Source organism: Heteronotia binoei, chromosome 3 (assembly GCF_032191835.1).
Source record: "Heteronotia binoei isolate CCM8104 ecotype False Entrance Well chromosome 3, APGP_CSIRO_Hbin_v1, whole genome shotgun sequence".
NCBI lineage: Eukaryota > Metazoa > Chordata > Lepidosauria > Squamata > Gekkonidae > Heteronotia > Heteronotia binoei.
In genome coordinates this window covers 158232721-158247587 of record NC_083225.1, presented here as the reverse complement: position 1 = coordinate 158247587, position 14867 = coordinate 158232721, and the positions used below count along the sequence as shown (strand labels likewise).

At 43.1% G+C, this 14867-nt stretch overlaps 1 protein-coding gene across 1 annotated transcript in view; it reads left to right on the top strand.

Moving 5' to 3' along the window:
* KL (klotho) overlaps positions 1-14867 on the top strand; it is a 43245-nt gene that overhangs the window by 19814 nt on the left and 8564 nt on the right. The window contains exon 2 of the mRNA XM_060235302.1: positions 5507-6017. Within this exon, the coding sequence (XP_060091285.1) occupies positions 5507-6017 (511 nt within the window). The remainder of the gene's footprint in view (positions 1-5506; positions 6018-14867) is intronic.

Here is a 14867-nt window from a genome sequence, read left to right as displayed (position 1 = left end):
CAATGAAGGATGACTTTACAAATGTTTGTCTTTCTTACCACAGGTTCCAGTAAGTGATGTTTCAAAATCCTATTAATGGCACCAAACAATTACTACCGTAAGTGTAGGCAACAGCACTAAGCATACAAATACAGATCTTAGTAGAAAATTGCAGTAAATTCATGGTAGTAAAGAAACAGCCATCGAATGTTTTCTTCAAGTTTAGCTGCTAGACCTTGGAAACAGGTAGCAGTGGGTTTATTTTTCTGGAAGTGTCATTGAGGCAATTGACCATTTATCCGTAAACATTAAACTCATGTCTTTTACCTAGATTTCATTATGTTCAGGTCATTTGAAGGTTATATTTGGCAGACATGGAATCTCAGAAGTCCACGTTTTCACAATGGTGAATCTCTGACTTTAAAAACAAACAAACAATTGGATGGCAAATACTGACTAGTTCATTTTCCCCCTGCAAGCAATTGTTACTTAGCTTGCCTCAGGCCAGTATGTGAGAAGACTACAAAACTACATTTTTGTGTGTATTTTACTGGAAGAAAGTGACAAAATAAGCAAAATGGAAGCAGCAGGAATTTGGAATGAGGGAACCATTTGATTAAAAAAAAATCCACTTGTGGTACAGTGTAAATGTAATAGTTAACTGGTAAAAGAGAGGTAGTTCATATCCATGTATCTTATCGAGTTTGCTCAGTGGGTCACTTATCTTTTTTTTGCTTTTACTTGTGAACTAATTTATAGCAAATGTAAATCTGTAAGCTTATGTTATGTGGTACTTTCTTTCAGATTGCCAGATGCTGGTGTAAGTTTAGTGTAGCTGTTTTCCCAAATGGAGTACAGTCTTAATCATCCCACATGAAGTTTAACTACGATTATCTGCAGAGTATTGGCAGATAATTTCTCATTATTTGACTCCACTATAAACTTCCTTTACTAAGTGACTTATCTTTGTCTATTCAGTTCCCACCCACTGTGCTAGCTGTACTTTTGTGTAGGTATGTTTTTCTCATACATGCTTTCCTTCTGTTTTGTTGGTGACACTGTTCCAGTATACAGGAATATAAGTTCACATTTAAATTCTGAAGAAGTGCATGGAAAGTAGCCAGACAGAATATCTCTTTCCTCTTTGGGAAATAAAGTGGTTTGTTCAGTCTATATATTTAATACATTTGTATCCCACCTTTCCTCCAAAGAACTCAAAGCAGCGTACATCATTCTCCCCATTTAAAACTTAGTTTCAGATCTAGATTACATAGGAATCCAATACCACTTTGTATTTGGCTTCTCTCTTATAAATTCTTAGTAGTGCTCTGTACCTTTAATTCTTCTGTAATGAACTGCACACCTTCTAAAGTATTTGTAATAGCATCCTTGTGTATCTGCACTATTATTGTATATTTAAAAGTGTATTGTACCTTTAATCTGGAATGCACTGTAAGCATCATATGTTGGGTATTTAATTATGAATGTGTGGTAAGCTTCATAGGAGAACCAGAAACTGCCAGAAATACTGTGGAAGCAACCTTGTTATGTGAATGTTTCTGTGAGCAGTGGGTAGGTTGATAGAAGACATGGTTTAAGTGTCCAGATCACATGATGTGATGGTATAGTGTCCAGATCACGTGATGTGATGTATCGCTTTACTCTGCTCTGGTCAGACCTCACCTGGAGTATTGTGATCAGCTTTGGGCACCACATTTTAAGAAGGATACAGACAAGCTGGAACGGATCTAGAGGAGGGTGACAAAGATGGTGAGGGGTCTGGAGACCAAGTCCTGTGAAAAAAGGTTGAAGGAGCTGGGGATGTTTAGCCTGAAGAGGAGGCTGCTGAGATATGATATGATCACCACCTTCAAGTACTTGAAGGGCTGTCATATAGAGCAGGGGTCCTCAAACTGCGGCCCGCGGGCCAGATGCGGCCCGCTGAGGACGTTTATGCGGCCCACCAGGTTATGGCAAAATCAGACCGGAAGTGACGTTCGACCTAAACTCGCGTTAGTAACGCACACTTCCGGCACTGGGCTGAGGCGGCGGAGACAGAGTGTGAGGCGATACCGAGGTGAGGTGAGTTCCCAGGCCGGGGTGTGTGGTGTTGGGAACGATGCAGAAGACGGAGAACTGACGGCCCGCGTCCTTGTACAGTAACGGCAGCCACCACAACAGACAGTTTTTGTTTTTACTATAGTCCGGCCCTCCAACAGTCTGAGGGACAGTGAACTGGCCCCCTATTTAAAAAGTTTGAGGACCCCTGATATAGAGGATGGTGTGGAATTGTTTTCTGTGGCCCCAGAAGGTAGGACCAGAACCAATGGGTTGAAATTAAATCAAAAGAGTTTCCGGCTCAACATTAGGAAAAACATCCAGATAGAGCGATTCTTCAGCGGAACAGGCTTCCTCGGGAGGTGGTGGGCTCTCCTTCCTTGGAGGTTTTTAAACAGAGGCTAGATGGCCATCTGACAGCAATGAAGATCCTGTGAATTTAGGGGGAGGTGTTTGTGAATTTCCTGCATTGTGCAGGGGTTGGACTAGATGACCCTGGAGATCCCTTCCAACTCTAAAAGAAAAAAAAAAGTATATATAATTTCACCAGCAGTGCCAGACATTGTTTATCTTTGGTGCATTTTCAGTTTCAGGCTAAATCATGTCCAGAAGATGAAGAAGATACTGGATTTATATCCCACCCTCCACTCCGAAGAGTCTCAGAGTGGCTCACAATATCCTTTACCTTTCTCCCCCACAACAGACACCCTGTGAGGTGGGTGGGGCTGGAGAGCGCTCTCACAGCAGCTGCCCTTTCAAGGACAATCTCTACCAGAGCTATGGCTGACCCAAGGCCATGCTAGCAGGTGCAAGTGGAGGAGTGGGGAATCAAATCCAGTTCTTCCAGATAAGAGTCTGCACACTTAACCTCTACACCAAACTGGCTCTCCCTGAGGAAGATGTATGTTTTTGAAACATGCAATTTAACCTAGGAAGCATGTCATTGCGTTTGGATTGAACTTCGGTCTGCTGAATTGTGGTCAACCTGTTGAATTATTCTGAAGACTGGTTTGGACTCTTAGAGACTTTGGGTTACACTTCAGTTTTTGTATTGTTTAACTGTAGTGTTTATGGACTTCACTGATGCTTGAATGCTTATGCACAAGATAGAGGACTTCAGAGAATATATCGATTAAATATTATATTTATTGAGATTCCGTTAAACATTGTATTTACATTTCTCCTATCTATGCACTGGTTTTCCTAGTTGTTGTTGTTCACCACCTGGAGGCTGGCAACTCTACAGACGTTCAGTGAGTGTGCAAGCAGTCCTATAGAGCAAATAATGCCCTGAGGACCATTGCGTGGTGGGGTTAAGGTTGCCAACTATGTGTGGTGAAATATTTAGAGATTTTGGGGGTAGAGCCTGGGGAGGGCTGGGTTTGGGGAAGGGAGGGGAGGGGAGGGGAGGGACCTTAGCAGGGTACAATGCCATAGAGTCTACCCTGCAAAGCAGCCCTTGTCTCCAGGGGAACCAATCTCTTTTGTCTTGAGATCAATTGTAATAGCAGGAGACCTCCAGGCTCCACCAGGAGGTTGGCAGCTCTAGGTAGATTTCCTCAGCTGTGACTGGGGACTATAAATTCTCCATTATCCCTCCCTCCACCCGGGTCTGTTCCAGCTCTTTTTGGATTTACTCTTGGTTTGAGAATGGGAATGCTGGTGAATAGAGCTGTAGTTTTGGTGAAGTAGCTTCAAGAAAATAGCTCTGCCTTGCCCTGACCGGCATAGCTTGGGCAAGCCTGATTTTTGTCAGATCTCAGTAGCTAAGCAGTTTGGTGCAGTGGTTAGTAGGTGGACTCTAATCTGAGAGAACAGAATTTGATTACCACATGTACTTGCTGAGTGACCTTGGGTCAGTTACAGTTCTTGAAAGAGCTGTTTTCTCAGGAGCAGTCCTCAAAAGAGCTCTCTGAGCCCCATTTACCTCATAGGTCCCAGGGGTGTCGGAACTCATTTGTTATGTGGGCCAGATCTGACATAAATGATACCCTGTCGGGCCAGGCCATGTCGTACTGGGTCATGTTTGTACCTATTTAAGATTAGGTAGCAGACATATAAACTTTATAAAGGATACAGACAAACACACACACAAAATCTTAAAACATGCTTAAAACATTAGCACTTATTGGTCTTAAAGCTACTTTCTTTGTATTTTTCCCATGGGATCCAGGGAATCCAGCAAAGGAAGCTCTGGCTTTTTCCTTTCTTCCTCAGAGGACCAGGAGAAGAAGGAGCCTCAGCTAATAGAAGGAAGCAAAGCTTGGTTCAGTCATTCTGCTGTGTGATTGAGTGAGCCTGGCAAAGCAAACTCTTCCCCCCCCCTTCCTCCACAAGGGAGGGACCTCAGTCAATGGAGAAAATAGAGGTTTTGCTCTGCAGCTCCTGTGTTATTATGCAAGCCTTGCAAAACAAGCTGTTATGCAGAAGGAAGCAAGAGAGAGGGAGAAGGAAGCAGATGACAGCCAGTTGCTCGTGGGCCTGATAAGAGCCCCTGGGCCACATGTTTGACCCCCTTGGGGTGTCTGTTGTGGAGAGAGGAAGGGAAGGAAATTGTAAGCCACTTTGAGACTCCAAGTGAAGGGCAGGGTATAAATCCAATGTGTCTCTTCTTCTATTTGGATGGGAGATCTCCAGCGAATACCAGGAGGTGGGAGGCTATCAAACCATTTCTCTGAGTGTCCTCCATGCCCCAGTAGAAGTTGCCAGAGGTTACCATGACTTGTAGGCATGGGCACATGCGTGCACACACCCACACACAATGCAAAAAATACCAAAAAGAAAATGCCCACACCTACATTGTGAGCTCAGACACCTGTTGTCCTTTGATCTGTGGCTACTGCTTGGGCTTTACAGGAAGCACATGGAACTTAGTCCCTCTTCCTTTTGCTATCATTGGAGCCTCTTCATCTTCTCATTTCCTCTACGCTCCTCAAAGCTTGTTGGAAAAGTAGTATGTGATATGGGGTAAGGACAGAGGGAATCAAGAAAGGAAAAGGGATAGAGAAAAGAGGAAGGGAGGAATGTAGAAGAAAAGAAACAGGGCAAAAGAGGACAACAAGAAGGGAACTTGAACAGGGATGACAAAGGAGTGCACAAGCAATTGACTATGAGTTTACATTTAAGGAAGGGTGTTGGATTTTAACATGGGGTCTTCGCTAATTAAATCGTTTATATTAAATTAAACATTCAAGGACATGTATGGAAGACTTCAGTTTTCAAATGTGGCCAGGAAAGTTTTCAAGGGTGCATGAAATCAAATGCCACAGGAATAAAAAAGAAAATTACTGTGCTTTGTTTTTAAAATGTTGCCCTCCCTGAAATCTACAGATAGGGTGGAATAGACATTAAAATAACTTTTCTTAAAGTCATAAGAACCATTTTTGGAGAATTGGCAGTAGGCACACTTCAGACTAAATAATCATAAAAGAAAACCCAATGAAATAAAACAGTTATTCTTTTCCCACAGGCTCATGCCAAAGTCTGGCATCTTTACAATAGTAATTTCCGAGCAATTCAAGGAGGTCAAGTATCCATTGCCTTAAGTTCTCACTGGATAGAGCCTCAAAAGATGACTAGAGAAGATATAAAGAAATGTCAGAAATCACTGGATTTTGTATTGGGCTGGTTTGCTAAGCCTCTGTTTATTGATGGAGACTACCCTCAAAGCATGAAGGATAATCTGTCTGCAGTGCTGCCAGAATTTACTGAAGCAGAGAAGAAGTTTGTTAGGGGAACAGCTGATTTCTTTGCTCTTTCTTTTGGAGCTACACTGAGTTTCCACCTTGTGGATTTTGCCATGAAGTTCCAGCAGCAGGAATCACTCAACCTGAGGCCTCTTCTGTACTGGATAAGCAAGGAATATAACAGACCTCAGATCTTCATTGTGGAGAACAGCTGGTTTATTTCAGGACACACCAAGAGAGATGACAGCAAGTATGTGTATTATCTCAAAAGATTCATCATGGAAACTTTAAAAGGTAGGGATTGTTTTCTGATACAACTGTTTAAACACAACACCTTGTTGTGTTCATTAAATATATTTTTGCAGAAACTGACCTCATTTGGTATTTAAACATTTACCCTGGTGTTCATTGCAGATTGAAGTTCCTAAGGAACTGACCTACCTTCCCTTAGGGTTTCCAACTGCTTTCCAACAAGCGTTGATAATATTTTGTTGATCTAAAGCTGCCCTCGTTGGTGATGACAAAAAGTTAGCTGTTTGCTTGGATATAACCTGATGATGTGCGTGTATATGGCTTACATGGTTTGCAGTGAAAGGCTTCTGGAAGAAAATAGCCAGTGATTAGATTTAATGCCTCAGATAGCTGAGTAAATATTTGTCAGATAAGAATATATATACACTGAGTCTCTCTCGTCTCTCTCATTCTCTCTCTGTGTATGTAGGGTTATTGGACCTTGCTGGATGCCCTGTGAGGCTTAAAGAATTCATTTTCCAGTAATAAAGAAATGGAAATAACTGTTACTGCAGCCTTACTTTACTTTAACAGCAATTTTTCAAAGTAATGTTAAAATGGCATATATCCCTAGAATGAAAAGAGACATGCTTTGAGAAGACATGCTTTGAGAAGACCTCTCACATCTCAGAGAGGTCTGAGGGAGAGCAGAGCAGAGCAGCTCTGAGATAAGCTGAGACAGCTGAGTTGTGGTAGCTGGGGAACTGCTGTTTGTTTGGTTGAGTGGGCTGAAGGTGAAGTGATTGTTGCTGATTGCTGCTGATTGCTTAGCAGTGGCTGTGCTCCCCATCCTCTTTGCATTTTAAGCTGCGCCTTGCCATAGCTAAAGGGCTCTTGGCCTGTGGCTCTTAGCCTAGGGGCTCTGTAAGGACCAGGAACCCAGATCCCTAATTTCCTTGTTCTCCCAATAAGGTAAGTTGACCCTCCAGAAGGGGAGCCACTTAAACAAACAGGATTTAAAGAGGACTGTATATATATATATATATATATATATATATATATATATATATATATATATATATATATATATATATATATATATATATATATATTTTAAAAAGCTATCATGAAGGTAGAATGCCAGCAGGGGGGTGGGGGCTTTCCAGTGTTTTGCACTGAGTGTCACATGTATGACTATCTGCCCACAGGACAGAAGTCTTGGGTGTGTGCTCAATGCAAGGAGCTCCTGGTCCTCAGGGAATGAGTTCGTACCCTTGAGGCCGAGGTGACTGCCCTGGAGAAGCAGAAATGGTCAGTTAGGCACTCGGGGAAGACTCTCGGGGGTGTATTAGATGAGCCCCGCTCTGAACGTGGGGGCCGCATTGCTGCCAGGGAGCATGAGGGTCAAGAGGGAACAGGGCACCGTGCTGAGGATAAGGGGAATGCGCCCTCAGAAGGGACCTCTTCTTCAGTTGGTGAGTGGGAATCCTTTCTCGCCAAGGAACCATCCCTGAGCAGGGAGAGAGGGGGGCGGGGTCTTGGTAGTTGGTGATTCGATCCTTAGGCAAGTAGACAGCTGGGTGGCAAAACCGTGTACTGACCGTATGGTGACTTGCCTGCCTGGTGCGAAGGTAGCAGACATTACGCGTGCAGTAGATAGGCTGATAGACAGTGCTGGGGACGAGCCAGTGGTCATGGTGCATGTTGGCACCAACGATGTGGGGAAATGCAGTCATGAGGTCCTGGAGGAAAAATTTAGGCTGCTAGGCAGGAGACTTAAGGCCAGGACCTCCAAGGTAGCCTTCTCAGAAGCGCTACCTGTTCCACGTGCAGGGCTGGAGAGACAGGCACAAATTAGAAGTCTCAATGTGTGGATGAGACGATGGTGTAAGGAGGAAGAGTTTCAGTTAGTTAGGCACTGGGAAGCTTTCTGGAACAAGCGGGAGCTGTACAAAAGAGACGGTCTCCACTTGTCCCCAGATGGAACCAGGCTGCTGGCGCTTAAAATCAAAAAGGTGGCAGAGCAGTTTTTAAACTAAATCTTGAGGGAAAGCCAACAGGAGATGAAACGTCTCTGGTTCGGGAGGACTCATCTCAAAGAGATGAAGGGTTAGCTGTTACTTTTCTACCGGGTAATGGATCAGAGTTGTCCACTGTGATGGTGACAAACAGTATGGACTGTCTGCCAAAGTCTCGAGGTGGCAGGAGGAAGGTTGCGAGCCTAGCTTGCCTAGGAAATTATAGATGTTTGTATGCAAATGCTAGAAGTGTTCAAAGTAAAATTGGTGAATTGGAATGTTTAGTGTTGGGAGAAAACATAGACATTGTGGGAATTTCAGAAACTTGGTGGAATGAGGAAAATCAGTGGGACACGGTGATTCCTGGATATAAGTTATATCGGAAGGATAGAGAGGGAAGGGTTGGAGGTGGGGTGGCTCTGTACGTCAGAGAGAATATATGATCCAGTAAGACTGAGGTCAGAGAATTAGATTCCGTTCTAGAAATGCTTTGGGTTGAAATAGAGGGCCCAAAAGGAAATTTAACTATGGGAGTTTGTTATCGCCCACCAAATCAAAAGATAGAGGATGATTATAATATGATGGAAGGATTAAAGATAGCGGCTAAATGTAAAAACTGTGTTGTAATAGGTGATATTAACTACCCACAGATTGACTGGTTCAATATGTGTTCTGGTCGAGAGAAAGAGATAGAGTTTCTTGATGCTCTCAATGACTGTGCTATGGAGCAGATGGTCACAGAACCTACCAGGGGTGGGGCGATCCTGGATTTGGTACTAAGTAATGCCCAAGACTTGGTGAGAGATGTAAAAGTGATTGCACCGCTTGGGAGCAGTGACCATAATGTTATTGATTTTACCGTTTGTATAAATAGGGAGTTGCCCCAAAAGACCGGCACAACCACGTTTAACGTTAAAAGGGGTAAATTCTCTGAGATTAGGAGGCATGTGAAGAGGAAACTGAAAGGAAAGGTAAATATGGTCAAAACCCTTGGGGAAGCTTGGAGGCTATTTAAAACTACAATCCTAGAAGCTCAGATAAAATATATACCACAAGTTAGGAAAGGCACAAACAGGTATAAGAAAAGGCCTGCATGGTTAACAAACAAAGTAATGAAAGCTGTAAAAGGTAAGAAGGACTCCTTTAAGCGGTGGAAAACCAGTCCAAGAGAGATTAATAAAAGGGAACACAGGCTGTGGCAAATCAAATGCAAGACTGTGATCAGGCAGGCAAAAAGGGACTATGAGGAGCATATTGCAAAATACATAAAGACCAACAATAAAAATTTCTTAAAATATATTAGAAGCAGGAAACCAGCCAGGGAGGCAGTGGGGCCCTTGGGTGACCAAGGGGTAAAAGGATTACTGAAGGAGGATAGGGAAATGGCTGAGAAGCTGAATGCATTTTTTGCCTCCGTCTTCACTGTGGAAGATGAGAAGTGTTTGCCTGCTCTAATTTTGGAAGGGGTGTTGGAAGACCTGAGTCAGATTGAGGTGACAAAAGAGGAGGTCTTACAACTGATAGACGAATTAGAAACTAATAAGTCACCAGGTCCGGATGGCATACATCCAAGAGTTCTGAAGGAACTCAGAGTTGAACTTATGGATCTTCTGACAAAAATCTGTAAACTTTCATTGAAATCTGCCTCTGTTCCTGAGGACTGGAAGATAACAAATGTGACCCCCATCTTTAAAAAGGGTTCCAAAGGAGATCTGGGAAATTACAGGCCAATCAGTCTGACTTCAATACCGGGAAAGTTGGTAGAAACCATTATCAAGGACAGAATGAGTAGGCACATTGATGAACATGGGTTATTGAGGAAGGCTCAGCATGGGTTCTGTAAGGGAAGATCTTGCCTCACTAACCTGTTACATGTCTTTGAGGGGGTGAACAAACATGTGGACAAAGGAGACCCAATAGATGTTGTTTACCTTGACTTCCAGAAAGCTTTTAATAAAGTTCCTCATCAAAGGCTCCTTAGAAAGCTCGAGAGTCATGGAGTAAAAGAACAGGTCTTCTTGTGGATCAAAAACTGGCTGATTTATAGGAAGTAGAGAGTGAGTATAAATGGGCAGTCTTCGCAGTGGAGGACGGTAAGCAGTGGAGTGCCGCAGGGCTCGGTACTGGGTCCCATGCTCTTTAACTTGTTCATAAATGATTTGGAGTTGGGAGTGAGCAGTGAAGTGGCCAAGTTTGCAGATGACACTAAGTTGTTCAGGGTGGTGAGAACCAGAGAGGATTGTGAGGAACTCCAAAGGGATCTGTTGAGGCTGGGTGAGTGGGCGTCAACATGGCAGATGAGGTTCAATGTGGCCAAGTGCAAAGTAATGCACATTGGGGCCAAGAATCCCAGCTACAAATACAAGTTGATGGGGTGTGAACTGGCAGAGACTGACCAAGAGAGAGATCTTGGGGTCGTGGTAGATAACTCACTTAAAATGTAAAGACAGTGTGCGATTGCAGTAAGAAAGGCCAACACCATGCTGGGAATTATTAGGAAGGGAATTGATAACAAATCAGCCAGTATCGTAATGCCCCTGTATAAATCAATTTTGCGGTCTCATTTGGAGTACTGTGTGCAGTTCTGGTCACCGCATCTCAAAAAGGATATTATAGCATTGGAGAAAGTCCAGAAAAGGGCAAATAGAATGATTAAAGGGTTGGAACACTTTCCCTGTGAAGAAAGGTTGAAACGCTTGGGGCTCTTTAGCTTGGAGAAACATTGCCTGCGGGGTGACATGATAGAGGTTTACAAGATAATGCATGGGATGGAGAAAGTAGAGAAAGAAGTACTTTTCTCCCTTTCTCACAATACAAGAACTCGTGGGCATTCAATGAAATTGCTGAGCAGTCAGGTTAAAACGGATAAAAGGAAGTACTTCACCCAAAGGGTGATTAACAAGTGGAATTCACTGTCACAGGAGGTGGTGGCAGCTACAAGCATAGCCAGCTTCAAGAGGGGATTGGATAAAAATATGGAGCAGAGTTCCATAAGTGGCTATTAGCCACAGTGTGTGTGTGTGTGTGTGTGTATATATATATATATATATATATATATATATATATATATATATATATATATATATATATAAATAATTTTTTTGGGCCACTGTGTGACACAGAGTGTTGGACTGGATGGGCCATTGGCCTGATCCAACATGGCTTCTGTTATGTTCTTAAGTAAAAAGCAACTTTCTCTTTTAAAATAGCAAAGCAGCATAAAAAATTATACATTATGTCAGGCAGGGGTAAGCAAGAGCTTCTTTGCATATTAGGCCACCCCCCCCAGGTAACCAATCCTCCAAGAGCTTACAAGGCTTTTTTTGTAAGCTCTCGGAGGATTGGCTACATCAAGGGTGCTCCTGTTAGAATTCCACGCTTGATGCCAGGTGTAAACTCTTTTTTTCCTAAAACAATTCTGGTATAAAACACAAAGAAGGCTTTTATTAGTTCAACTAGGACTGACCAGAGATTGTTACTGCTTGCCAGTTAGAGTGGACATTGTTATTCTGAATTAAAGTAATAGTAGTTGCACTGACATTGTAAAATAATTGGCACCGTAAGGTGGAGAAATACTGAAGCATGTATCCATTTTAAAAACAGAATGGTTTTAAGTAGTGTATTTTGCATTGTAGAATCATAGAGTTGGAAGGAACCTCCAGGGCCATCTAGTCCAACCCCCACACAATGCAGGAAATTCACAAGTACTTCCCCCCTCACACCCCCAGTGACCTCTGTTCCATGCCCAGAAGATGGCAAGACATATCTTAAGAGTGTGAAATGGAAGGGTTTTAAAAAAAAATAATTAAATGATTTTATTGAAAAGTACATGATACAAAATATAACTCAATAATATCCTTTAAATAAACAAATAATCATTGAATAGCCATAAAATATAGTTGGAATACAGAGTTGGGAGAAATGATAACACATAACATTTACAGGCATTGCAATAGTTTAACATGAAATGGAATTTAATGGCTGCTCAGACCAGCACTTTGGCCAACTCAGAGATGCCTCTGAAATCCATCCCAAAAAATCCCTCCACACACAAACATCTGCTGCCTCTCCTCGTCCTGTACTCACCCCAGCCTCTGCAGTGCAACTGAAAAAAACTACCAGTTCCAAAGTGGTAGCAAATATTTGAGCCGCTTGCCAGTCACCTTCTTGGCGTCTGGAAGCAGAAGGGCACAAGTGAGGCACCTTGGTAGTGTGAAACTGCCAAGCCACCCCAAGTAGCATCCTTTTTAAAAATTAAAACTCTTCAGAGCACATGTGTGCACATGCACACTTACGCGCATGCATGCACACTTATGCACACTTATGCGCATGTATGCACACTTATGCATGCGTGCGTGTGACTACTGAAAATGTAGACAGGAATGGTGCATAACAGCCATCTGAACATGCCCATGTAGCCCCATGGATGGGATGGGGACGGCTTGTGGAGGATTATGTGTAGGCTTCAGGACAGCTCTTTTTGAGCCGTCCCAATTTGGAAAGCCTCCCAACCACCCCAAAATGCCCGTCTGCTGTCAGCCAATATGTGCCTTTATATATTTTGTTGATTGTAGACGTGCTGCATGTCTGTATATGACTGAGATATGTGTGGGTTTGAAAATAAGCTTACCATTTTTTTTAAAACTGAATTTGTACTGTTTGAAAGTCTGCATGCTTTTTCACCAATAGCAACTTATCTTCTACATGACATGACAGAGGTAAGTGGTTTACTGTCCCTGGTAAGTTCTTTGCACAATTCATCAAAAATTAGACACAGTCCTATACACCATGGGACTAGGAACAGAATTCCAGCTGGCCAGGAAACAGGAGCAGTCGCAGGGCTGGTAGGCAGTTTCAGATGGAGCCTGGGCAGTGAAACTGAGAGCCAATACTAGCTGAACTATAGATGTAAATGCCATAAGCAAAAAGCAATGACTAATAAAAAGTGTGTTTGGAACTAGTGACTTAAAGGTTTTCACAGAATGCTAGGAATCAAACCATATATGGTTCACACCTGAAAATGGTTATCTCCTTTCTGCATAAGGCACCCATCATAGCCACTTCATGCAATTCCCTCCCATGTTGGGGCTTAAATTATTGTGCAAAGAACTGGCATACTCTCATGACATCAGCACAAAAAAAGCAAGATATGGATAAGCGTACAAAGAGAAATAGCATGAAAGGCAGAAATGGTAAGCCTAAACTCTTACAGACAGATGTAAGAAGAGATGGACCAAGTGAGCCACACAAAGAGGCCCAGATGGTAGATAAAAGGACAGGCTCCCTAAGGCAAGAATGTTTCCCATTGTCACACACAGGGGAACTTGCTGCCACCTCTTTCAGGACTCCTGAGCTCCATTGCTTTTTGCTGCCACCACCTGGTAAGACCACGCTGCCAGTCCTGCTGCTTTCACTTCTGGGTGAGGAGGAGGTGAGCCTGGTGGAAACAAGCACTCCTCCAAGATCTCATCTGCCTAGACTTTCAACCCAGATGGAGAGAGCTCCTTCAAGAGAACTAGTGAGTCCTCCCCTATACATAGATCTCCATTACAAGGAGCATGATGGTTGTGGGTGGGGTGAGCTAGGGTTCTTAGCATTATTCCATTACCCCAGCCTTCAGGCTAAACTACGGTAGGTCAACATGCCAGTGCTGTGAAACTCTAGTTGAAAAAAGAGTGACTCTGTAGAGCCCTCCCCCACCTTCCAGTCAGAGGCATAGCAGGAGTAGCCAACCTAGGTGGGGCCTGGAGATCTCCCAGAATTACAACTGATCTTCAGGTGACACAGGTCAATTCACCTGGAGAAAATAGCTACTTTGGAGGCTGGGCTTGATAGCGTTGTACCTTGCTGAGGTCCTTCCCCAAACCCTGCCACCACCAGGTTGCATCCCTAAATTTCCAGGAATTTTTCAACCCAGAGAAAGAAGTAATTGAAGGTGTAGCATGTAAGAGATTGAGACTTTTGAAGGGCAATGATTTTCCATGAGAAGAACCTAGAGAATCAGGGCTGTATGATAAATAGCATTTATCAGATAAGCAGAAATGGCATTGTGGGAGTCAGCATGGTGTAGTGATTAGAGCAGAGAAGACTAGACTCTGGGAAGTCCATGTCTGAATCCCCACCCTGCCATGGAAGTGTGCTGGGTTAGTCACTCTGAGTCTGGCCTATGTCACAGAGTTTGTGAGGAGAAAATGGAGGGGGGGGGGGGCAGAATGATTCTGTAAGCTGTTCTGAGTCCCCATTGGGTAAGAAACCAAGGTATAAACAATCTCTTTCCAAGGAATATCATAGTTTGCATTGCCATCACTATTACATAGCACATTTTTTCCCTCTGACTGACAGAACAGCTTGTTGCAGGATAGCTTCTAACTCGGGACGGTGAGGTCTATGTCTAACGGGCCCTGATTCCATGTCTGGAGTCTGCCTATTGTCTCTTCTGCCTTGTCAACCCTGCTCTGAAGTAGGTACCATCTGTGCTGACTTTGATCTTTCCCCATGGATCAGATGTCCTTTCTTTTCTCCTTTGACGGGAAGTCAATGTGTAATCTCTGATAATATCATTTCCCAGATTTCTACACTTTTAAATAACATCTTGGGTTCATGTCCCAGTGCTGCCTGACTGTCCTTGTTCTTCGTGTTTGTGGAAGGAGTTTTTTAAGAGGCACTAGGGAAGTTTCACACATGACCAACATGTGCCACATGACAGTGTATTGTGAGTACTTACAACAAAAACAGAATGCAAAAGGAAACATGTACATATTTGTTATGATTTGAAGATAGCTTTAAAATTTAATACTGGTATTTTGCACAAGTAACGGAATTAATTTGTTTTTTGCAGTTTTTTAGATGTGAAAAGAAGGCAGATAAAGCCAAAAATAGATGTGGGTGTTGGAGG